The sequence below is a fragment of the Mesoplodon mirus genome (assembly GCF_964341445.2).
Source record: "Mesoplodon mirus genome assembly, chromosome: 1".
Lineage (NCBI taxonomy): Eukaryota > Metazoa > Chordata > Mammalia > Artiodactyla > Ziphiidae > Mesoplodon > Mesoplodon mirus.
The window spans coordinates 46752856-46779219 of record NC_138976.1 but is presented as its reverse complement, the minus strand read 5'-3'; the positions used below and the strand labels follow the sequence as shown (position 1 = coordinate 46779219).

The 26364-nt window shown below is 41.0% G+C and overlaps 1 protein-coding gene across 7 annotated transcripts in view; it reads right to left on the bottom strand.

Moving 5' to 3' along the window:
• Positions 1 to 16640, bottom strand: part of APTX (aprataxin) — a 68747-nt gene extending 52107 nt beyond the window's left edge. For 3 of the 7 annotated variants that reach the window (XR_014291749.1, XR_014291750.1, XM_082602343.1), the window contains exon 1: positions 5809 to 6172. Coding sequence is in view for 2 of the 7 variants with exons in the window: in XM_082602343.1 (XP_082458469.1) it covers positions 5809 to 5876 (68 nt within the window). In the remaining 5 variants the exon portion in view is untranslated. The other 4 variants (XM_082602342.1, XM_082602340.1, XM_082602341.1 and 1 more) reach the window with 4 other exon arrangements.
• Positions 16641 to 26364: the final 9724 nt, after the last annotated feature.

Below are 26364 nucleotides of genomic sequence, written 5' to 3'. Positions count from 1 at the left end.
CAACTTTTATGGTCACGTAGGGTATCAGTAGAAGAGAAAGAGAAGAAATTCGGGAGAGGGATGAGGCCTGAACAAAGAGGATGGAGAGGAAAAAGAGCCAGGAGAAATTGCGAAGGTAGACTTATTGCTGACTGCATTTGGGGAATGACAAGGGAGTGAATGGAGACACCAACCAAGATTTCTAATTTGGAAATACTCATTACCCAAAATGAGGAATACACTGGAGACATAATTTAGGGATAAATGATAAGTGAAGAAGGGATGATTTCAGATTGAAACACAATTAGATTAAGTTGCCTGCGGAAGATCCTAGAGTCACACTAGGATATACGGGTATGAAGCTCAAGGAGGGGAAGGGACTGAAGGTATACATATATATGTGTGTGTGTGTGTGCGCGCGCGCGCGCGTGTGTATTTTTTGAGACTATAAAGTGCTTTATTTGGAGTCTTGGGAATTGCAATTCAGGAGACACAGTTTCGAGTAAAACTGAAAGTGTTTCAGGGAAGAGAAAGAATCAGGGGCTTATAAAGGTAAATGCCACAAGGTTGTTAAAGTTGTAAGAATTATGACCAGCTCTGACACAAAAAGGAAGTATTTGTCCTTAACTGAATGTATATATAATGAGAGGCATCAACGTGTCACAGAAGTTAGGGTAAAAAGAGAGGATGAGATCACCTAGAGGCAGAACAGGGAACTGTGGGAGGGACAGACTAGATCTTTGGGACACCTCCCTAGACTCCAGAAGCCTACTAATGCTCAAGCCTCTAATACCCTCTCTTTGCAAAACACCCCTTGCAGGCAAGGCAACACTCAATCAGCCACTCTGCACAAGCTTTGTATCCAAAGGAGAGAGAAAAGAAACCAGATTTTTCAAAATCAGAGTTTCACTACCATCTGCAAAGACAGAATAACGCAAAGCAGTGAGCAAATGAGTGCTGAAGACGTGCAGTCACAGAAATAGGATCAGTCAGGAAAGGCTTTGGAAACTGCCCAGTAGAAAAAGCCAAGACCCAAGAGGACTGATAAGAAAGAAAAGGAGTGGGAGTGGACATTCCACTTCAAAAAGCACAAGTGACGGTACAGATTTCAGCAATGACAAGCCATGGGTGAGGGGTGAGAAGCAGACCTTAGTTGGCCAACCCAGAGGAGCTGCCCCAGAGAGTCACCTAAAGAAAGCAAAGGTGCTGAAAGAACACTAGGCCAAAAAGTTGAGATTTAAAAATCCATAGGAGACAACTGCCAGGGTCTGAGCTGCAGAGTGAGGTGAAATGATGCTGTGTATAGGCAGGCTGGAGTGGAGAAATCTAGAGTCAGAGATGAGTCATTTAATAAATTAAATGTGGGCCAGAGTTAGGTCTAAAAGGCAACTCCTTTGTGAGGGAGCTGATGCAAGAGCATGAAGAGTCAGCTGTAAATCTAAAATCCTAAACCCAGAGCCTCAAATGATGATGGTGCTACAGGCAAGTCCCACTTCTAAATGTTATGTGTTCAGAGGGGCATGTTTGCTCTTGCTGGAAACTGATGAATGAGCAGCTAATGGACTGAGAAATGAAGTATGTCTTCATTAAGCATTGGGAAATAAGTCCTCTGGTGATTGACTACTCACAGTAATAATAAAAGAAGCCTGAAGAGAGAACAGTTGGATAGCAGGGACAGGAGGGAATCCAGTGGACAGCTGAGAGCATGGCTGACTTTTGCAGAATAGGACCTACCCCTCCTGCCCCACCCAAACATACATTCACATGCTTCATTCTCTCTAAAGTTCTGAAGTTATAATGTTTCTATTTACTACACCTTGAGAAACTGAAGCAGTGACTACAGGATGCTTATTTAACTAAACTTAAGCAATATCTTCACCCATTTCAGCCTCCAATTCCAACTTCTAGGAATGAAGCATTTTAGAATATGGGGAGCACATAAGGATGGATGTTCCTGAATCTTCAATATAACTCATCCAGTAAAACTCCATAAACTGCAAGCTCTATGACAGCAGAAGTCAAGGCCATTTTTCCTTCCACTATACCCCTAGCACTTAATACCTAGCATACAGCAAGAATATAATAAATATTTGCAAGTGAATGACCAGATAATAATCCTATCCAGGTTCTCCTCCCTTCCTTCTCTCTCCCCTCCTCTAGCTCCTCTTATGTGGGGTACTTTGCTACTCTCTCTGAGCAACCCCATCTCCACATCTATGTGGGTAAATCCTAATTCTCTATTTTTCAGCCCACTTTTCACTCCAGAGTTGTAGGGACTGGTCAGAAAGAAATTCTGATTATTTCTTAAGGGACCCAGGTGATCTGATGGGCCGCACAAGGCCAGAAATCTGGTAACCTGGAACACGCTGTCCAGAACAATGTTCTGCAATGATAGAAGTGTTCTAAACACTAACGTAGCCACCACGTGACAATCAAGCAACTGAAATGTAGCTGGTGCAACAGAGGAACTAAATTTCTTACTTAGCTTTTTTTTAATTTACCTTAAAGTTACGATAGCTACACGTGGCTGAGGGCTACCATAATGTCCAGCACAGCCCTGATCAATCCCAAATCCCTCAGGCTTGAAGTTGAGACTCTCATACTTTAACCCCACAGAGGTTACTTATTTCACCTCCCACTTCTTTTCATAAAATTAGTCCCATTTACCCATCCTCTCTCTCCTCCCTTCCCCTCACATACATCCTTCAGGTATAACGTACTGCATCAGGTCTCCCAAGTAAGTCATTATGAATATGCTCTCCTGGTACTGAATTATACTCTTCCCTTCCTCCTAAAAAAAAAAAAAAATTATTCTCAACCTCCAAGTCCCACCTCCTCCCTGAGGCCTTCACAGAGCCTTCTCTCCTCTACATCTCTTCTTCTCTTCTCTACATCTTGTTATTGGGTGTGGTCGGATTTACCTTCTCTGAAAATGAAATATGGATGTAATCCCACTGGCCAAATGAGATTATAATCTCCTTGTAAACAGACTGCATCCATTCAGGAAACTCGGAGGAAGGGTCTCTGGAGGTCACTGGCCTAGGCTAGGTCTGGTCTTGTACTTCGGGATCCACTGGTCTTCAGTATACTTTTATCAAGTGCATACCATGTGCTAGGTACTTGCTAAATATCTTACTTACATCATCTCATTTAATCTTCACAACTCTCATTCTAAGGAAAATTTAAGTCTTAGAGAAGAAAAGTAACACGTTCAAGTCACACAGCCAATGTGTGCCAGAGATAGGATTTGAATTATTCCAGAGAACGGGTTATTTTGTTGCTGTTATTGTCTTGTTTTGGGTTTTGTTTTTTGGCCACGCTGCATGGCTTGCAGGATCTCACTTCCCCGACCAGGGATTGAACCCGGGCCACGGCAGTGAAAGGCCAGAACCCTAATCACTAGACCACTAGGGAACTCCTGAGAATGGGTTCGTAATCACTACATCATATACTTTTTGTCTTCAGTCATTTGATCATTCAGTCAAAATTACTCCATGCCTACCATGTGCCTTATGCCACCCTGGTGCTGGGAATAAAGAGGTAACACATCTCACTTGTATGGCATGATGCAGGTATTATACATCATACCTGCCTTCAAAAGGCTCAGAGTCTTGTGGAGGAGAGAGACTCAAAAACAACTGTAACATATGTGGAAAGTATAATGATTGGTCTATGCAAAGGGTGTTGTGGGAACACAAAGCTGGAGTATCCAACCTAGACTTGGAAAAAGGAGGTGTCAAGGAAGGTTTCCGATAAGAGGTGGGCCTAAAATGAGACCTATACATTAACTGGGTTAATTAGGTGAAAGTGGGCAGCCTAATTAGGTGAGGAGCAGGAAGTAGAAAAAGGAATCAGCGAGAAGATTCCAGTCAAAGGGAACAGCAAGGGCAGTGCACAAAGAAACAGCACAGTGCACATGAAGAAGCAGTTCAGGGCTGCTGCAACCTAAAGTATGAGGCAAAAAAAGAGGATGGAGATGCAGGCTGGTCCAGATGAAGCAGAGCCCTGGGTGACCAGTTGCAAAGCTCAAACGTTAGAAGCTCTAATGGATTTTGCAATTTAGTAAACAATAAATATTTGCTGAATAAATGAGAGAAAAGATTGGATGAATGGACGGATCCCCTTAAATATTATTAGCAGGACTTTGACTCAGTCAGATGTGTTTTCAAAGATCATTTGGGGGAGGAGTGTAGGTAGTGTGGAGAATAGATAACGGCGGATATAGGACTAGAGGGGGGGATACCAGCTAGAAGGCCATCTAATTTCAGATCAAAGAAGATAAGGTCCAAAGTAAGACAATAATAGAGATAGGAAAAAGAGCAGAGATTTGAGAAATATTTAGGGGGCAAAATCAACAAGATTTAGTGATGGATGTGCTAAGAGTAAGTTCAGAGAAGACAGAATTTGAACAGTCTGTGGGACTCGCAGGCAGAGCTGTCCAGCAGGGTAGTCAGAGGTGAGCACGAAACTCAGAGGAGATCTAAGCTGACACTTCGATTTGGGAGCCTGCAGGAGGGAGTTAAAACCAAGCTAGTTGATGTGCTCACCTAGGCAGCGTGTACAGAATGAAAAGAACAATGGGCCGAAGTCACAAGCCTTGTAAACACCCAACATTTTAGGAGAGGAGGAAGAAGACTATCCACAGGAGAAATGACTGGTAAGAGAGGCACATGGAAAAACAGCTAGAATGTAAGCTCTTTAAAGGAAGGAGGCACTTTGACTTGTTCATCTCTATATCACAGTACATGTTTGTTGAATAAATCAGCTGAGTGTATTGTCCTGAGAAGCAAAGGAGTAGGGAGTGAAAGGTATCATCAAGTTTCAAAAGCAGCAAAGGAATCCAGTAATGACTGAAGAATGTCTATCTGGTTTGATAATCAATCACTAGTGACTACAGGATAAAATTTCAGGGGAATGACAGATCTGAAAACTAGACTGCAGAAAGGAATGGGAGGTGAGGAGTTGGAGACAGAATTTAGAATACTCTTTTAAAAGTTTGGATGAGAGGGGAAGAGAGTTACTGGATGAGAGCCAAAGGAAGATGGATCACTAGGAACTTTTTCTTTCTTTCTGGCTTGGGAGTGGGGTGGGGTGGGGGGACACACATGGATATGAGAAACCTGATCTTGACATAGACAAGGGCACAAAAGACAAATGAAAACAAGGTCTCATAGGTGAAAATATAAAAGAAAGGTCAGAAGCAAAAATAAAGGAAATTGCTTTGATCAGGAGACAGCTCATCCTCTGATACTGAAGGAAAGGTAAAGATAGGTGTAATCTAGATGACTGTATGAAGGGAAGGCAGGGGCAGAAATTTGAGAGAGAGCACATCTGATGACCTCAATTTTCTCCCTAAAATAGTAGACAACAACAGAGTAAGGTGTTTGGGAGCTTGATAAGCAGTTGAGGAAAACCAACATAAAATAGTGGATAACATCCAAGCCTCTAAAATCCAACTGCTCAAGTTCAAATCTTGCCTCCACCACCTACGGACTGTGCGACTTGTGGCCAGTTATTTAAGCTAAGTCTTTATTTCTTCAGCTGTAAAACGATATTAATTACTGCTCTACACCACAGCGTTGTCACAGGGGCTAAATTAAGAAGTTCAGTACCTGGCAAAAAACAAGCACTCAACACTACTATCACTCTTGTTAATAGTGAAGGTAGGATGAAAGCAAGAGCTAAGGAAATGTAAAACGATCATCCGAGAGCAGACTGTGCAACTAAGGTGAAAGGGCACAAATCTGTTGTGTCTTCCCACGTGAAGAGTCCTGTCTCAAGTGTTCTAATGACGCCCAATATAAATCAAATTCTCAAAAGGCTCCAAACCTGGACCACATTAATTCCACATGGAAATTATATCCTTGCTTTGTTGAACCGCTATCACTGGTCTGCATGAGAAAAGGCTTGCTTCTTCTGGCCTTCCTGTAAGGCCTGTTGAGGACGCTGTGAAGGGCCCTCAAGTTCCTCTCATGGAGGTTTCTGGAGAAAACAATGTCCCTCCTGACAGGCTGCGCCGCCTCCCTGGGTTAGACAATGCCCATTCTCTAATCTTTCCTCTGCTTGTGTTCCGACCAAGCTAGGTACAGGTGTCAGGGGCACAGGTGAACGAACGCGAAGTGGGACGGAGGCCAACGTGAGCGCCGCCAAAACACGGCAGGCGGGAAATGGGAAGCCCAGAGCCCTAGAGCCCTAGAGCCCGAGGATGCTGCAACACCTGCAGGGAAAGAAGCCGTGAGAACGTTATTCACGGCACATCACCTCAGAGGCAATAGCGGACCCGGCCTGAGGCTCACTGCCACGGCTCCCAACCCGGCAGGCAGAAGAGGCAGGCCGATAAGCGCCTTACCTAGAAACGGCGGAGGCTGACAAGCTCACGTTACTCCTCCACTTCCGGCGCTGTGGGATGACGTCGCGAGACAGACTGGAGAGCAACCAGTGATTACCTGCTGACAGGGTCTCGCCCGATGCCCGGATCGGGAAGTGCCCGCCCCACTTGGACCCGTATTGGGCCACGGTCCAAGTTTGGATCTTGGCAGTTATCCCAAAGAGGACGAGCTTTCTCAGCATCACTCTATGCGAGAGCTGCTACCCCGTCACCACCTCTTAGTTTCTGAAATGGGAGAGACTTCAGGCTGCTCTCCTCTCGGTGGCCATTTCTAGGCAGTCGTCCAGCCTCTGACATTCCCTTCATAAGGAAAAGCTCACTACTTTTAAGGCCACCTTTTGCGCTGTAGACAGTAGCTGCTTGTGGCCGCCCCCTTTCAAAGCTACAATCTGCTTTCTCCTATTCTGGGGGAGAAAGGACTGGAGGGGAGAAACCTTAGCGGAGAAACCTGCTAAGATTTTTTAATGCTGTCTTCACTAAATGAACTGGCTGAGGGGCAGTCAGGGAGGAGAGAAGCAGGATGTTGGAATGAGATGTGTTTACCGATTTTTACGGCAATTCCAAGATGTTCCCTAAGAGTCATATATTGCGATTATTCGAACGCATTCTGGCAGATGGAAAAACTCCTCTCTCATTTGGAATATCGTTTCCTTCCAAAGGAAAGCAGAGACTCAATGGTATGATGGCGATATCAGAGCTATAAAAACAGAGTGGGAGGATCTTCCAGGAAACACGTAAGGGAGACTTGCAGTTGTTAGCAGAGAAGATGCAGGTTTATATTAGGGTCACACCAGTAAGTGGAGGAGCACACGAAGCTTCTCAGCGGCCACACAGGCCTCATGGCAGTGGAATGTGGTTCACATTGCTCGAGGTAAAGAGAGGCTATTCTGGTGACCTGACCAGTTATTTCCTCAGAATTAAGCTTCTCTTAGCCTCTACTTCAACCTACCTGCCTATGTTGTGTCTTGCATTCAAAACTGGATTGGATTATTCTAATTGGATTATTCAACATATACTGTGCAAAAATGCCCAGCCTATTATGTCTAGCCCTTTCTCTATAGCATACTACCGGCCCAAGAAGCAGGGTCACATGGCATAATGCACGGCTTCAGGGCATGGCAGGCACAAAATTTTCAAGGACTCCAAAACCAAAGATTTATCACAAACACATATATAGAGATTAATAGAGAATAAGCCTGTGGTATTATCTAATGCAGTAGCCCTCAAAGTATAATCCTTGGATCAGTAGCAGTAGCCTCAAAACACTTGGGAACTTGTTAGAAATGCAAATTCTCAGTCCTCACCCCAGGCTTACTGATTCAGAAACTCTCGGGGGCGAGGCCCAGCAATATGTTTAACAAGCCCACCAGGTTATCCTAATATTGTACATGCTTAGATTTGAAATTCACTGATGGAAGGCAAAGGCTTCAAACCACACACTGTGATAAATGTGTTTTGTTAGTATACTCAGAGTTTTGGGGATTTTTTGTTTGGTTTGGTTTTTTCTTTTTTTCAAATAAAATTTTTTTTTCAATTTTTAATTGTGGCAAAATACAAATAACATAAAACTTACCCTCTTAAGTGTTTTTAAGTGTACAGTTCAGTAGTGTTAAGAATATTCACATTGTAGTGAAACCTATCTCCAGAACTTTTTTTTTTTTTTTTTTTTGATTGCGTTGGGTCTTCGTTGCTGCACGCGGGCTTTCTCTAGTTGCCGTGAGTGGGGGCTACTCTTCGTTGCAGTGCACGGGCTTCTTATTGCGGTGCCTTCCCTTTTTGTGGAGCACGGGCTCTAGGCACGCGGGCTCAGCAGTTGTGGCGCACGGGCTTAGTTGCTCCGCGGCATGTGGGATCTTCCCGGACCAGGGCTCGAACCTGTGTCCCCTGCACTGGCAGGCGGATCCTTAACCACTGCACCACCAGGGAAGCCTCCCAGAACTTTTTAAGCTTGAAAACCAAAACTCAAACAACTCCCCATTTCCTCCGCCCCCAACCCCTGGCAGCCACCATCCTACTTTAAGTTACAATGAGTTTGACCACTCCAGATACCTCATGTAAGTGAAATCATACAGTATTTGTCTTTTTGTGACTGGCGTATTTCACTTAGCATAATGTCCTCAAGGTTAATTCACTTGTAAGTGTCAAAACCTCTTTCCTTTTCAAGGTTAAAAAACATTCCATTGCACGTATACACCACACTATTCATCTGCTTCCACCTTTTGGCTATTATGAATAAGGCTGCTGTGAACATGGTTGTACAAGTATCTCTTTGAGATCCTGCCTTCAATTATTTTGTATATATACCCAAAATTGGGATTGCTGATTCATAATTCTGTTTTTAATATTTTAAGGGACCACCTACTGTTTTCCATAGCGGCTGCACCATTTTACATTCCCACCAGCGGTGCACAAGGGTTCCAATTTCTCTACATTCTTGCCAACACTTGTTATTTTCTGATTTGGGTTTTTTTTCTTTTAATAGCAGTCATCCTAATGGGTGTAAGGTAAGGTGATATCTCATTGTGGCTTTGATGTGCATTTCTCTAACGATTAGTGAAGTTGAGCATCTTTCCATATGTTTTTTGGCCATTTGTATATCTTCTTTAGAGAAATATCTATTCAAGTCCTTTGCCCATTTTTAAATCATGTTAGTTTATTGTTGTTGCATTGTAGAAGTTCTTTTAATCTTCTGGATATTAACTCCTTATCAGATATACGACTTGCAAATATTTTTTCCCATTTCATAGGTTGCCTTTTCACCCTGTCAACTGTGCCCTGCACAGAAGTTTTTTTTTATTTTTTTGGGGGGGGGGCTGCGTTGGGTCTTTGTTGTTGCGCGCGGGCTTTCTCTAGTTGCAGTGAGCGGGAGCTACTCTTCGTTGTGGTGCGCAGGCTTCTCATTGCAGTGGCTTCTCTTGCTGTGCGGCACGGGCTCTAGACAGCAGGCTCAGTAGTTCTGGTGCACAGGCTTAGTTGCTCTGCGGCATGTGGGATCTTCCCGGACCAGGGCTCGAACCCGTGTCCCCTGAATTGGCAGGCAGATTCTTAACCACTGCACCACCAGGGAAGCCCCAGAAGTTTTTAATTTTGATGTAGTCCAATTTATCTATTTTTACTCTTGCTGCCTATGCTTTTGGTACCATATCCAAGAAATCATTGGATGCTTTTCCCCTATGTGTTACAGTTTTAGGTCTCACATTTAGGTCTTTGATCCATTTTGAGTTTTTTTTTTTTATGGTATAAAGTAAGCATCCAACATCATCCTTTTGCATGTGGATATCCAGTTTTCCCAACACAATTTGTTGAAAACACTGTCTTGCCTCCATTGAATGGTCTTGGAATACTTGTTGAAAATCATTTGACTACATATGCAAGGGTTTATTTCTGGGCTTTCTATTCTATTCCATTGGTCCAGTACCACCCTGTTTTGATTACTGTAGCTTTGTAATAACTTTTTAAATCAGGAGGTGTGAGACCTCCAACTTTGTTGGGTTTTTTTTCCTTTTTCCAAGATTGTTTTCGCTATTTTGCTCAGGGGGAGTAATTTTTTTAATTATAACAGTTAGAAATTAGAAAATCTTGCATGAAAATCAGGATTCTTGGTCTCCTGGGGAAAAAATCAAGAAATCCAGCAAATTCTGGCAACAAATAGTTGGAATTGGAGTGGCTGCCAAGTGCTCTCTAGTTGCCATTGTCTCCACCCACTCATTTATGTAACCTGTCCCGTCCCTTAAAGGCCCTTCTTTCTTTGATACTTTGAGACTCCTGGTCTAAGGGAAAGGCAGTTGGAACCAGAGGACCAACCTGGGGAGGCTGCAGTGGTCTGGTTCAGAGATTTTCTCAAAAGGAAAAATACAGAGTTCTGAGAGAAAATATAGCTAGGAAATTTTGTTTGTTTGTTTGTTGCAGGAGAGAGGGTAGAGTGGGAGGGGTTGGGGAGGGGTGTCAGGAAAGACCTATCTAAGGAAAGGACAATTAAACTGAGTCCAGAAAGATGAAAAATGAAACAGACAAAACTTGGTAGAAGAATATTCTAGGTCTATAATCTAGACTGAGGAAAGGGCATGTACAAAAGCCCTACAGTAGGGCTTTTAGCATATTCTTTCAGGCATGACAGAAATTCAATGGAGCTCAAGAGTAGATTGTAAGAGGAAAACGGTGATATATGAGTGAGGGTCAGATAGTAAACCATTCAGGAACTGTATGTAAGCTCATCCTATAGTCAATGAAAAAACCCTAAAGAGTTAGCCAGGGAGCAACATTATTTGATTCTCATTTTATGAAGATTACTGTGGCTGCTGTGAAGAAGAACGGATTGGAGGGGAGGATGAGAACAGAAAGGCTGAGAGCAGTTAGGAGTTTACTGATGTAGCACAAAGGATGTTGGCAGCCTGGACAAGAATACAGAAGTGGACTGATTTAAGAGCTATTTTGGAGGCAGTAGCAACTGGATAAGACAAGACATATTCTTCTCTGTAGGCCAACCTAGGTCAGATGGCAAATAATAAAAGTCACTTAGTGGGGATAGGGCCAAAACCTAGTGAGCTACACATGTAGTTGCATCTTTCACATATCCAAAAACTTCTCACTGCAAGTACCTACGACTCTGCCTGAAGGCTTCCTCTGGCCCCAAGAGCCTTCTCTGACTGCATACAGGCCAGAAGGGATGGGATTTACACTCCTGGGAGTAGTGAAAATGATGTAAAGAAGTGAATGGGTAAACTTGTTTCCACACCCCTGGGGTGAAACAACTTTGAAGCATAAACTACTCTGTCTCCCAGAGGCTCTCCAGCCCCAGTTGTCTAGAGGGGTAACCTGTGCATTAACCCACCGGTACTGCTTCCCTCCCATCCCTGTCTCACTTCTCCACTCCCCTACTGATGCTTCCTGCTATCATCTCCTAAACAAACTAACTGCACTCAAATCCTTGCCTTGTGTATGCTTCTGGGGGAATACAACCTACACACTCCTGCTGAATATTTTATTTATTTATTTGTTTGTTTGTTTGTTTTTGGCCGCATTGGGTCTTCATTGCTGCGTGTGGGCTTTTCTCTAGTTGCAGCGAGCAGGGGCTACTCTTTGTTGTGGTGCGTGGGCTTCTCATTGCGGTGGCTTCTCTTGTTGCAGAGCACAGGCTCTAGGCACGCAGGCTTCAGTAGTTGTGGCACACGGGCTCAGTAGTTGTGGCTCACAGGCTCTAGAGCGCAGGCTCAGTAGTTGTGGTGCACGGGCTTAGTTGCTCCGTGGCATGTGGAATCTTCCCAGACCAGGGCTCGAACCCGTGTCCCCTGCATTGGCAGGTGGATTCTTAACCACTGTGCCACCAGGGAAGTCCCTGAATATTTTCTAATGATATTTTATTTCTCTTTTTTTGGTAAGTTAGTAACTCCTACTGCTTCCCAACTTTTTGATGTCACGACGCAAAGATAAAATTATATATGCAGATCATACTGGGGTCACCTTAAGGTCTATGAGGAACTTGGTGAAAAAAAATCATTATATTTTCTTTATCATTGTATGTGATAAAAATTTAAAATAGGCCATTTGAGAAGATAACATTGATTCTGGCTAAATATCCAAATAAAATATTTTAAAATTTTTCATGAGAACCTTGACCGTGTTTCTGTGAATATTACCTTTTTGACATTAGGTTTCATGGTGAAATAGCTATGTCATTTCTGATTAAGTTTTTAATGATAATCTTTTTAAATTCTTAGAGTCACACCCATAATTGACGCACCAGTAGAGAAGTTGTTCTATACATCAGAGTAAACATGCTAATGTATCCATAAACTATACCCTGCAATTAACTTTAAAATTTTCCACCTATAATTTACACTTTGTTTTCAACTCCTACTTTCAATACTAGTTAACCTCTCCCACTATGTGTTGATTTCATAGCTTAACTCTCTCAAGAATCTAACTTTGCAAGAGTTTAGGGGATCATCACTGTAATCCCAAGGACTAACATTCATACTATTGATGGTTCCTGTTAGAACTTTCATTTCAATTCACCAATTCTTATTTGTGTAAATTGCAGATGTTGTGGTGGTCTCTTCTAAAATTTCTTATAAACATACTAATCCTAACTTATCCTGCTTACCTTCTACCATCTCTTCATTGCCAGCCTTGTACGAGCAATGCTGAACTTCTTACCCTTCCACCCCCTCCTCCTCAGTACTCTAGAGAGATAGATGAGCTATCCCTGCTAAGCCCTGGCACAGCTGTAATACTCTATTGCATTCCTTGATGTTCATGCTATTTCCTCTGGAATGTTCTTCCTTATTTTCTCCCTAATTCACTCCAGCCCCCTCCAATCCATTTACATGCAACTAGAGAAAATATTTCAAAACACAAATCTGACTAAACTCAGTAACTTTTAGTCTTACTTTTGAACGAGATGTTATCTATCTCTCATAATCCTATCTACCACTTTTTCCTTGCCTATCCACATACCCAACACAGGGAGTTTCTTTCAATTTTTTGAACCCGTTCAGTCAAGGTTCTCTGGTTGGAAGCTGGAAAAGTACTCTAGCTAACTTAAAGACTGATGCAGCTGCCCTTGGTACCATTCCCAAACCATATGAATCTTGTACTATCCAGGCCCTCAACCTCACAATTACACAGAGTTAACAGTAACTCCAGAACAGGAGGGCCTGGGCTCCTGGCATTGTCAAGATCAGTTCTTCCCTCTGGTCAAGTAGGAGGGACGTGGATTTAGGAGCCCACATGGACACTTGCATCCCATTAGAGGCCAAGATTCTCCAGGGTCTTGGCCTCTAGACAGATGAAATCAGAGAAGCTCTAGCTTTCCATTGCTTGGTACATTTTTTCATTCATTCAACAAGTATTTTTGAGTAGCTTCTACATGTCAGGCATTGTTTTAGGTGCCAGGGCCTATACCACAGTGAAGAAAACAAAGCTCCTGCTTTCAAGGAGCTTACAATCTAGTGGGGAGAAGCAGACCATAAAAAAGAAATATATGGATAGGGACTTCCCTGGTAGCGCAGTAGTTAAGAATCCACGTGCCAATGCAGGGGACATGGTTCAATCCCTGGTCCGGGAAGATCCCACATGCGCAGAGTAACTAAGCCCATGTGGCACAACTACTGAGCCTGCCCTCTAGAATCCATAAGCCACAACTACTGAGTCCACGTGCCACAACTACTGAAGCCCACGCACCTAGAGCCTGTGTTCCACAACAAGAGAAGCCACCGCAATGAGAAGCCCACGCACCGCAACGAAGAGTAGCCCCTGCTCGCCACAACTAGAGAAAGCCCACGTGTAGCAACGAAGACCCAACGCTGTCAAAAATTAATAAATTAAATAAATTTTTTAAAAAAAGAAGAAATATATGGGTCATGTGGGGATAAACGTTATAAAGAAAAAGCAGGATAGAAAGTGATTCGGATATTTTGTTTATTATGGAAGGCTTTTTTTTGAGTACAGACCTAAAAGAACAAAGGAAGCCATTAGATATCTAGGTGGGAAGGGAAGCCATCAAAGGATTTTAATCAGAGGAGTGACTTTTTGAGCCCCGCCACCTCCAACCACCACAGAGTGACATATTTTTTAAAGGGTACATATTTTTTAAAGAGTCATTCTAATTATTTTATGGCACCAGGATCTTAAAGAGAGGGAATGGTTTACAACCTGCAGTTTCTTCAAACCTCAATGTCTATATCCATTCAACAATCGCTTGGAGTGCATCCTCTGTATTTGGCAGTGAGCTAGGTGTTGAGGACAGAGAAGGCAACAAGCCAGACCCAGCCCCTCCCTTTAAGGAACTTTCAGTGCTGGGAGCTCAGTTCCAGCACATACTCAGCTTTCAAAGACTCACTTTTGAGCTCTTCTGCTCTCCTGGACTTGTCCGTGTCCTTCAGATACTGACCTACCTGCGATTTCTCCCATTTGTCTTTCTCACTATACTTCAGACTGGATGCCCAGTGGCATTTTCCTGACCGTGGTTTGGCTCCTCTTGACAACAAATTTGTATGTCTATACTTTTACACTATTCAGACAACCCTGGGACCCTCCTACTTTGTCACTCTTTTCACTAGCAAAGATCCAGCTCTGCATATCAAAACAACACAGTTTAATTAAATTTACTCTTTCTTTCTTCACCATACTTTCAATGAGAGTAAAACATCTATTTAACATAGAATAATATTGGCCTAAATTATATGGCCTGTAACAGAAGTTTTTAACCACTCTCCAAAGGACTTTTGATACAGAAGAGACCTCACTTCCCACATATGTGACTTCTCCCTGATGTCTCAGAGATAGGGGATATGGCATACGTGATTAAGGAGAAGAAAGGACAAAAAAATTTTTTAGAAAATATAGATTTAGTCTTTCTCTCTATGGCAGTCTATTACTTTTCTACACCCTATTGATTCTCCCCTCTCAGAATTCTTGCCCTTGTATAGTCCCCTCCCACACTGACTCTGGTCTTGGCCAAGGAACTGGCTTTGGCCAAAGGGACATTAAGAAGTAGGATGTGAGGGCTTCCCTGGTGGCACAGTGGTTGAGAGTCCGCCTGCCAATGCAGGGGACACAGGTTCGTGCCCCGGTCCGGGAAGATCCCACATGCTGCGGAGCGGCTGGGCCCGTGAGCCATGGCCACTGAGCCTGCGCGTCCGGAGCCTGTGCTCCACAATGGGAGAGGCCGCAACAGTGAGAGGCCTGCATACTGCAAAAAAAAAAAAAGAAGAAGAAGAAGTAGGATGTGAGCAGAGCCTTGATAAGTGCCTGCACATTGTGGCCTATCTTTTCGGGGTGCTTCTCTTCAGAACCCAGCTGCCAGGCTGTGAGAAGCCCAACTTAGCCACATGAAGAGATCCTATGAAGGAGTACTTGGGTCCTGGTCAACAGCCCCAGATAAGCTCCCAGCCAGCAGACAGTATGTGAGTGATCCAGCTTGGATGGACCCTCCAGCCCTAGTTGAGCAATCTCAGTAGTCACCACACAGAACAAACATGAGCTATCTCTGATAAACCTTGCTCTAATTGCAGAATTTTGAGCAAGTAAATTACTGTTGTTATTTTAAGCCACCAATGTGGGGGGCATTTTGTCATACAGCATGAGATAACAAGAACACTCTTTTTAAAAAAAAAAAAAAAGAGGTGCTGTTTTCTACTGTATGTTGGAATTCTTAAGACTAAAATGCCTGAACCCTGGGTCAAGGTTCAACTTCCCTAATAAGAGAGATGCTGGTGTACAATTAATTATACTGGTGTAATTGTTAGTTTAACGTCTGCGGCCCCATTCATCTGTAAGCTCCATGAGGGTTATGTCTATCATGGTCAACATTGTTTCAATGACCTAGAAAAGACCCTACCACATAGTAGGCACTCAATCAATATTTTAGTAAGTCAATATTATGTTGATTTACTAGCTATATTAGTTCTTCTGTTCGAATAGGACAGTAATACTTGTTATTTTATTATTATTATGAGCAAACATTATTATATAATGTTTACTACATGTAGACACTATTCTAAGCAATTTACATGTATCATCAAATTTAGTCCTCACAATAACCCTATGAGCTTGGTTCCATTATTATCCTTTTTTACAGATGAGGAAACTGAGGCACAGAAAGAATAAGTAACTTGTTTGTCACGGGACCAGGATTCAAACCCAGGGAGTCAGCTTCCAGAGTCTATATTCTTTGCCACTGCACTGCCCCTCCCAGTTTCCTGTCCTAGCCCTGGCAGTGTCATTGCTGTTGAAGCAAGAACAAGGAAAGGTTTCACACCAGAAGATGAAGAGTTCCCTCATCATGATGAAGACACCCCTGTGATTATGCAGGTGGAAAGCTGCACAGAGGGACCGCAATATCACAGAAATCTTTTACAATAGATTGAGGCTACTTCCACAAGAGTTTCATTTCATCAATTTTTTCTGACAAAAAGATCATGAGCAAAAATAATTCATATTTACATCAGAATTTACATGCAGAGAAAGAAATTAAGGTGTGATATCAAACTTAAGTTAGAAGATATTTGATAGCAAAGTGAGGTGAAGAATTAAAATAGTTATTTAGAAGACATATATACACAAAATGTTATCAACTGGATTATTCAAATAAATGAGGACAAACAGAATTGGGGAGTTTAAATTATCAAGATCAATAGTCTCCATGTGGAAGGGATATTAAAAATCATTTAGTTCAGTTGCATACCTGTGCAGCAGTGTTATTCCTTAATTCTTTATTCCATCTTGCAGGTAGGCCCCCCAGCCTTGGATGGTCCATGGATTGTGCGGTTGCCTGTATGAGAACAGAGTGAGAGAAAGAATAGCTGCTGACACATTGTTTTATGTGTGCTGGGTCAGCAGATTATTTTTAAATACACTCCATTTGAGCTTTTTCCCCTTTTCTTAAAAAAAGAGTTCTAGCAATATAAAAACTCATATTGACCAACTGTATATAGAGGACCTGAAGAAATAGGTCAAGATCTCATGGATGAAGCATTTCACAATTTACAAAAAGACAGCAGTAAACATGTTTACTGCACATCTTTTCATTTTCAATGGCATGAAAAATTACAACCATCTTTCTTCAGGTTAAAAAGAAAGAATGAAAAAGTAAACTAGCTATACTCCATGACCTCTTTCAACAATCTATAAGGCCTGGCGCTTTAAAGAGGATACTGTTCTGCCTTGCATTGGGGAAAATTGTTGACTTTTAACTTAGAATGACTAAAGAAAATACATTGCTATTTTTCCCCCTCTTCCTATCAGAATTTTTTTTAAGCAAAATTATCTGAAAATTGCTCACTGCTGAGCAGAAAGGCTACTCTGAACTCAGCAATTAGTCACTGACATTTCCTGCAGGAGGGCAGCCCAAGCAGGCAGAAAAACCACTATAGTGCTAAGCTGGATGTTCCATGAGGGCAGGAACCATCTCTGCTTCTTCACAACTATCTACCTGGTGCCTGGCTTAAAGTCTGGCACGATGCATATTCATTCATTCACTCATTCCATAAACTTGTATTGAGTACCTACTCTGTACCAGGCAGTGTTCTATATGCCTGGGATACATCATAAAACAAAACAGACAAAGATCTCTATCTAAATGAAACTTTACTTCTATTGGGAAGAGGGTATAGCAGGAAGAGACAATAGGTAAGTAATTTGTTGTGTCATGAGTGTGAAGTTATATAAAAAAGTTAAGGGGGATTGGGAGTGCTAAAGAGGAAGAGCAGATTGTGATTTTGAATAGGGTAGACACTGTAGGCTTCATTGAGAAGGTGATATTTAAACAAAGCCTCGAGGCAGGTGAGATGCTCAATAAACACTTGTTGATTAAACAAATGAATGAGACCAAAGTTAAGGAAGCAGAAAAGTACAAACGATGTTCAGGAGGTGGTGAGAAAATGAGTTGAGAAGGTAGGCTGTTGGAGATGAAACTGGGAAGGAGATGGGAGGCTCACTAAGAAGGGTGCAGAGCTAAAGGGTAGGAATTTACAAAATTTAGAGTTTACAAAGAACTTTCACTTATAATCCTATTTAATTCTCACATTCCCAGTAAAGTTAGTTTCGTCTCTACTTTACCAATAAAGAAACTACACTCAGAGAAGCTTGGTAATTTTCCCAAGATCACACAGAGATACAAATTAAGAGTAAAATTTTATGTAAATTTTTTAAATTATACACCCTGTAGAACAACCAATAGATTGTGAGTGCTCAACAAAAAAATTAAAGAATAGTAAACTAACAGCCTATTTTGAATGTGTATCGTATTACTGGCAACAGAAAATATGCAGCTGCAAATCTATTTCTTTCATAAATGTCTCTCTTTTTACTTGTATAAACTTTTGCAAACTTTTGCTTTCAGATTCAATCCATTTCTCTTACAAACACAATACTTTGTGACTTGATTTTCATGAATAAAAATATTATTTCTCAGTTATACAAGAAATACATGAATACTTTCTTTAAAAGGTTAAAGTCCCCACCCAGTGGCCACCCTCCACCCTGGTCCTCAACATCAGAGATAAGTAAGTACTATCAGTTCTGATTGTATCCTCCTGCTCTTTTTCTATGAATACTTGTATATCCAAGTGTTGCCTGAATATCCACACTCGGTCGGTTGTTATTATGTTTAAAATTGAACTCATTATTTTCCCCTCAAAGCTAACCTGGTCCTCTGATTTCCTGTGTCAGTGAATAGTATTACCCCATCAGAAACTTTACATTCCATATTTTATCCACCCACTCACCTATCTCATCTAATCATCAATCAATCCCTGTAGGTATACCTCTTTAATATCTTGCATTATCACTCTTCTCCAATCCTACTCCCACAGCTTTAATATTGGCCCTCTTTGCCTACTGCTTCTACTGCAAGGCCAGATTCATGGCTGTGTGATGTGCAGTCACACAGGGTCTCATGCTTAGAAGAGCCCCATGCTAGGTTTAAGGCTCTGCTGTCACTGTCTCGAATTTCTCAATAATCTTTTTTTTGGCTGTGCTGCACGGCTTCCAGGATCTTAGTTCCCCAACCAGGGACTGAACCCGGGCCGTGGCAGTGAGAGCACCAAGACCTAATCACTGGACTGCCAGGGGATTCCCATCTCAAAAATTTTTGACAAGGGACCCTATGTTTTCATTTTGCACTGAGTCTTACAAATTATATAGCCAGTCCTGTACTACTGTAATAGCATCCTAACTGGTATCCATTTTCCCAGTATGGCCCTGCTGCAACCCACCCTCCACAATTCTGTAGGGAATTAAAAAGAAGACATTCCATTGGAATTGGATCAAGCAATACAGGGCACAGACGTCTCCCCTTTTCGAGGCTAAGAAGTCTAAAGTACAACTTTAAATTGAAAAGATGAATTATAGAAGAATGAAAGTTCCATATAACCAAGGATCTAACCACATTATCTATAGACACTTTTGTATTACAAGTACTTAGGGAAGATGGCCAAAGTAAATACAAGTCTCTGTGAAGCCAGAATGGTAAAGACCACAGGCTTTGCATTTAGAAAGACTGGGTTCAAATTCCAATTTGACCACTTAATGTGTGACTTTCGGGAAGTTACTCAAATTCACTAATTTTTATTTCATATTGATAAAACAGAGAAAATTATCTGTCAGGACTTTAGTGAGACTCACAAAATAACAGGGAACCAGTTAAGTTCAACAAACACTACTCTGTGCCAGACCATGCCTTCATGCTGACGATATCAAGATGAATATGACTTCCTTCTGAAGCGTACAGGATGGAAAAAGGTGGCGGGGGTGGGGGGAGAGTAACTTCACAATATGGAGAAATCTGGCAAATGCTACCTCAGCCAGGTGATCAAGGTCAACATCAACAGTGATGAGTCATGTTCACAGTATGTACCTTGGATACATGATGAAACTAGCAATTTACCTCTGTGGTCTTTCTCCCCAAAAGCCATAAACCCAGCCTATCCATGAAAAAAACATGAGACAAATCCATATTGAAGGACAGTCTACAAAACACCTGGCCAGTACTCCTTAAAACCGTCAAGGTTATCCAAAATAAAGAAAATCTGAGAAGCTGTCACAGTCAAGAAAAGCCTAAAGAGACATGATGACTAAAAGTAATGTGGTATTCTGGATGGGGTCCTGGAACAGAAAAGGGACCTTAAGTAAAAACTAAGGAAATCAGAATAAAGAATGGACTTTAAAAAGGAAAAAAAATTGTAACTTTGTATGGTGATGAATGGTAACTATACTTACTGTGGTGATCATTTTTCAGTGTATACAAATATCAAATCATTCTGTTGTACACCTGAAACTAATATAATATTATATGTCAACTATACTCAATTTAAAAAAAGAATGGGCTTTTGTTAATAATAATGTAACAATTTTAGTTCATTAGTTGTGACAACTGTACCATTTTTATTAAGAAGCTGACAACAGGGAAAACTGGGTGCCAGGTATACAGGAACTCTCTGTACTATCCTCGCAACATTTCTGTAAATGTAAAACTATTCTAAAATTAAAAGTTTATTTAAAACATAACAGGCGGGCTTCCCTAGTGGTGCAGTGGCTGAGAGTCCGCCTGCCGATGCAAGGCACACAGGTTCGTGCCCCAGTCCGGGAAGATCCCACATGCAGCGGAGCGACTGGGCCCGTGAGCCATGGCTGCTGAGCCTGTGCGTCCAGAGCCTGTGCTCTGCAACAGGAGAGGCCACAACAGTGAGAGGCCCGCGTACCGTAAAAAAAAAAATTAATTAATTAAAAAAATAAAATAAAATAAAAAGTAACAGGGCTTCCCTGGTGGCACAGTGGTTAAGAATCCACCTGCCAATGCAAGGGACACAGGTTCAAGCCCTGGTCCAGGAAAATCCCACATGCTGCGTAGCAACTAAGCCTGTGCACCACAACTACTGACCCTGTGCTCCAGAGCCCACGAGCCACAACTACTGAGCCTACAAGCCACAACTACTGAAGCCCAGGGGCGCCTAGAGCTCATGCTCCGCAAGAAAAGAAGCCACCACAATGGGAAGACCACGCACCGCAACGCAGCCAAAAATAAATAAATAAAATAAATAAATTTTTAAAAATAAAATAAAATAAAAAATAACAACTGGGGGTTGGGGGTTGAAAGGGAGAACAGTTCATAAAGAAGACTGAGACAATGTGTAGTCACAGAGATAAGAGGAGAACCAGAACAAATTGGTGACACTCAAAAAAATTCCAGCCCCACTAGGCCCCACAGTCAATTAAAAACTAAATGTTGCAAGAAATTTAAATTAATTCATACAAGCATTTAAACTAGAATTTTAGCTAGAATTTACTTTCCATTTTGTACTTTCTAATAAAATTTTTCTTTCCTTTTTAAAGAAAAAAAGTATAGCAGTAATTCTACACACCCAAAACTCAACTCATCTTTCTTCCCCTCCAACTCTGCCCCCACCACAGCTTCCTCTTCCTCCTCTTTCAGGTCTCCCCATCTCAGGAAGGGCATCTCCAACCTCTTGCTCAGGCCATAAAGCTGGAAGTCAGCCATGACTCCTTCTCCATCAACTCTGCATCCAGTCAAAGCGACCTGTAGATGCTACCTCTATACTTATATTTCCCTCCCTCTCCATTTCTGCTGTGTAGGCCTTACGAATTCTTTTTTTGTTTTGTTTTGGGGTTTTTTGTTTCTGTTTTTGCTTTTGTGTTTTTGGCCACACTGTGCGTCTTGCAGGATCCTAGTTCCCCAACCAGGGGTCAAACCTGTGCCCCCTGCAATGGAAGCATGGAACCCTAACCACTGGACCACCAGGGAAGTCCTGGCCTTACCAATTCTAATCTAATCTCTCATCATAAAAGCTTCCTATGAATCCATCCTCCACATTAGCATCCAAATGGTTGTTCTAAAATGTAAATATGATCAAATCATCTGTAAAACAAGGTTGATATGATTAAAATATGACAACATTTATAGAGAGTGCCTGACAGGCACTCCCCCCAAAAAAGTCAGCTGTTAGAGGTTATATCACCCCATCCCTAAAATCTTCCAGGATCTCTCAAGAGCTTTCAAGATAAAATTCAAGCTTCTAGCATAATTCTCAAGCCCTTAAGAAATTGGCTCCTACCATGCCTCCAGTCATCTCCAGCTATCTCCATGGATACTTGTGATCTGGCAAGAGTTACAAAGCACACCACTGAAATAAAATATAATGGTAAGAAAAGAGACCATTCGTGATAGAAACAAAAAGACAATGTCTAATAACATCTTTAAGAAGAAATGATCAGGACCTGGTTTAAAACAAAAAGCATACAGTAATCAAAACAGTTTGGTATTGGTACAAAAACACAGATATGGATCAATGGAACAGAATAGGGAGCCCAGAAATAAATCCACACACCTACAGTCAATTAATCTTCAACAAAGGAGGCAAGAATATAAAGTGGGGAAAAGTCTCTTCAGCAAGTGGTGCTGGGAAAGTTGGACAGCTGCATGCAAACCAATGAAGTTAGAACACACCCTCACACCATGCACAAAAATAAATTCAAAATGGCTTAAAGACTTAAACATAAGACATGACACCATAAAACTCCTAGAAGAGAGCATAGGTAAAACACCCTCTGACATAAATCTTACAAACGTTTTCTTAGGTCAGTCTCCCAAGGCAATAGAAATAAAAACAAAAATAAACAAATGGGACCTAATCAAACTTACTAGCTTTTGCACAGCAAAGGAAGCCATAAAAAAATTTTAAAAAAAAAGACGACCTACAGAATGGGAGAAACTATTTGTAAATGATGAGACAGACAAGGGCTTAGTCTCCAAAATATACAAACAGCTCATACAACTCAACAGCAAAAAAACAAACAACCCAATTGAAAAATGGGCAGAAGACCTTAATAGACATTTCTCCAAAGAAGACATACAGATGCCTCGTAGGCACATGAAAAGATGCTCAACATCGGTCAGAATGGCCATCATTAAAAAGTCTACAAATAACAAATGCTGGAGAGGGTGAGGAGAAAAGGGAACACTCTTACACTGCTGGTGGGAATGTAAGTTGGTGCAGCCACTATGGAAAACATTATGGAGGTTCCTTAGAAAACTCAAAATAGAATTACCATATGATCCAGCAATCCCATTCCTGGGCATATACCCAGACAAAACTATAATTTAAAAAGATACATGCACCCCTATGTTCATAGCAGCACTATTCACAATAGCCAAAACATGGAAACAACCTAGATGTCCATCAACACGTGAATGAATAAAGAAGACGTGGTACATAATATACAATGGAATACTAATCAGCCTTAAAAGAACAAAATAATGCCATTTGCAGCAACATGGACACAACTAGAGATTATCATACTAAGTGAAGTAAGTCAGAAAGAGAAAGACAAATAGCATATGATATCACTTATATGTGGAATCTAAAATATGACACAAACTTATCTACAAAACAAAAACAGACTCACAGACATAGAGATCAGACTTGTGGTTGCCAAGAGGGGGGAGGGAGAGTGATGGATGGCGAATTTGGGTTGGTAAATGCAAAATATTACGTGTAGAACGGATAAACAACAAGGTCCTGCTGTATAGCACAGGGGTCTATATCCAGTCTCCTGCAATAAACCGTAATAGAAAAGAAAATTATAAAAAGAATGTCTCTATGTATATAACTGAGGCACTTTGCTGTACAGCAGCAATTGGCACAGCATTGTAAATCAACTACACTTCAACTTAAAAAAAAAGCATAAAACACAATAAAGAAAATGAATATATAGTTATACGCACAATATAACTTGTTTACAGAGGAAGATTCAACATTATAAACATGCTAGTTCTTCCCAAACTGACTGATATATAAAAGCACTGTAATGACAATCAAAATCACGTTGGGATCCTGGGTAATCTGCCAGAAACATTCTTAAGCTCATTGGGAAGAAGAAAAATACTAGAAAATGCCAGGAAAATTGTAAAAAGAAGGAGCAATGAGGAGAAAGAGGCCTACCAGACATTAAATTTAAGTAAATTTAGTACACAATAAAAGTGGCATCTCACATGAGTTAGGAGGAAGAGTATTAAAATATTTAGACAAACTAGCTCACCATCTGCAGAAAGATAAAGCTCAGTTAATTACAAATAACCCTCAGTCCTTTCACCAAAAGAACTTCTAGGTGGAATAAAGGTTTAAATATGAAAAATGAAACGATGAAAGTGCTAGAAGAACACCTGGGAGAATATATAATGTTGGATTGGTGAAGTCTTTTAAACATAGCAAATGAAGGAGAAGTAGGAGGGGAAAAGAAGAGAGGAGAAGAAAAGAAATAAGAAGTCAAAAGAAAAAGTTGAAACTTATCTACATAAAAATTTTAAACTTTATATGGCCCAAATATATACACATATAGATACAGTCAAAAGCTACAAAACACTAGAGAAAATAACTGCAACACACAACACATTAACACCTACTATCTATCACAGATAAAGGTGCTATTATATATCATTAAAACAGTGGAGGGACACCACAGAAAAATGGTCAAATGAGAGGAACAGACAGGGTGACAGAAGAAGAGTCAGTAAACATTTAAAAGATGCTAACCACACAATTCAAGAAAGTCAAATTAAAACAATAGATATCACTTTTTAACCTTTAAGGTTAGACAAGACAAAAAAAAAAAAAAAAAGACAGAACTCACATTGGCAAGGTCCACTCATACACTGCTGACAGGGGTACAAACTGATATGCAATGTTATTTACTCAATTTTAAATTTGCATTCACATTGACACAGCAATTTCAGTTCCAGATGCCTGTCTTACAGAAATACTTTCATGAGTGCCCAAAGCTGTCATTTGAGAATATCTCAGCAGCATTGTCCATGAAACAGTGGAAACTACCAAAATGCTCAATAGGGGAATGGTTAAATATAGTGCCTGCATGCTATACACTATAAACTCGTTAAAAATAACAAGCTAGACTATTTATCCTAACATGGTAAGATGACAATAAATTAAGCCAAAAGGGCAAATTGCAAACAGCATGTATATAATATGATCTTATTTCTGCACCAAAAAAGATCACATTCTAAATTACTGCTAATCTTTTTGTATTTTACGTAAATAATGCTTCTTAAAAGTGTTAACTTCTATTACTGAAAAACCAGGATATTTAGCAGCACACATTTTCAGCACTACTTACATACGCTTCTATGAAGGAAAAACCGTCAAACAGAACATACGTAATGATGTTTTTTAAGGCAACTAAAAATCACCTAACTTGCTTCTGGAGTGATGAGTTACTAGTTCAAAGCTTGAATCGGGAGGAGGGAATTTTATACATTTTTAAGTTTAATTTTTTAAATAAGTATTGCATTCAAATGGATTAAATATTCCAAAATTACAAACAGGTATATTGTGAAACTTCCTCCTCCCATCTGCCTCCCCCTAGCAGCTAGCTCTCTCCACAGGCAACCATATTACTAGTTTTGGGGTATCTTTCTGAAATATTCTACGCACATACAAGCAAATGAGTACATAGTTTTCTTTTTTAACCAAATTTTATGCCCTTTATTTTATTCTTAATAAAGAATTAACTTGTAATAATCTATACTCGAAAATAATCTGAAATATATATATAACTGGAAAAAAGGAATTAAGCTTAAAGAGCTTGCAGATTTTAAAAGTATTTTCAATATCATATTTCATAGTCTTAATGTTTCAGTCTCAAGACGGTATCTTCATGTTTGTATAATACTTTCATCTTTCTAAAACGTGTGGGAATTTCAGTTGGGTTCCTCAGGCAAAAAGAAACACTAAACATGGTAATACTTGAGAAACACTAGCCATGGTAATATTTATTGTGGAAACTCTCCGTTGAAGTGATTTGATATACACCATACTGATGCTTATTTCATATGCTTAACCAATGTTAGACTCACAAACGCACAGTTCTCGTTACACTAAAGTAGGGACTTGAGGACTTCAAAGCCTACATAACACATGGACGATATTTATTAGCTGTTTGTTTACTGTTCTCTTTTAATTGTTCATGTTTTCACAACTGTTGGTCTCTCCGCCTGGGATACTCATCTGGATGGTGCAAGTTTCCCACTACTTGGCACCCCAATACTCTTCTTTTGTCAACATTTATCCTTGAGGGCAGGGAAAACGACTTACGTGATTTTTATATTATCAAGCCCTAGCTCGCTGCCTGGCAGCATTGGAGTTTTAGTGACTGAAAATTAAGAAAACAAAACAAAACCCTTTATACCTGAGGTGATAATTGAGAAGGTAACATCTAAGATTAGAAACATTAGGTGTGGACTTCCCTAGTGGCACAGTGGTTAAGAATTCACCTGCCAACTCAGGAGACACAGTTTCGAGCCCCGAGTCCGGGAAGACCTCACATGCCACGGATCAACTAAGCCCGTGCACCACAACTACTGAGCCTGCGGTCTAGAGCCCACGAGCCACAACTACTGAAGCCTGCACGCCTAGAGCCCGGCCTCCGCCAACAAACCACCGCAGTGAGCAGCCCCTGCTCGCCAC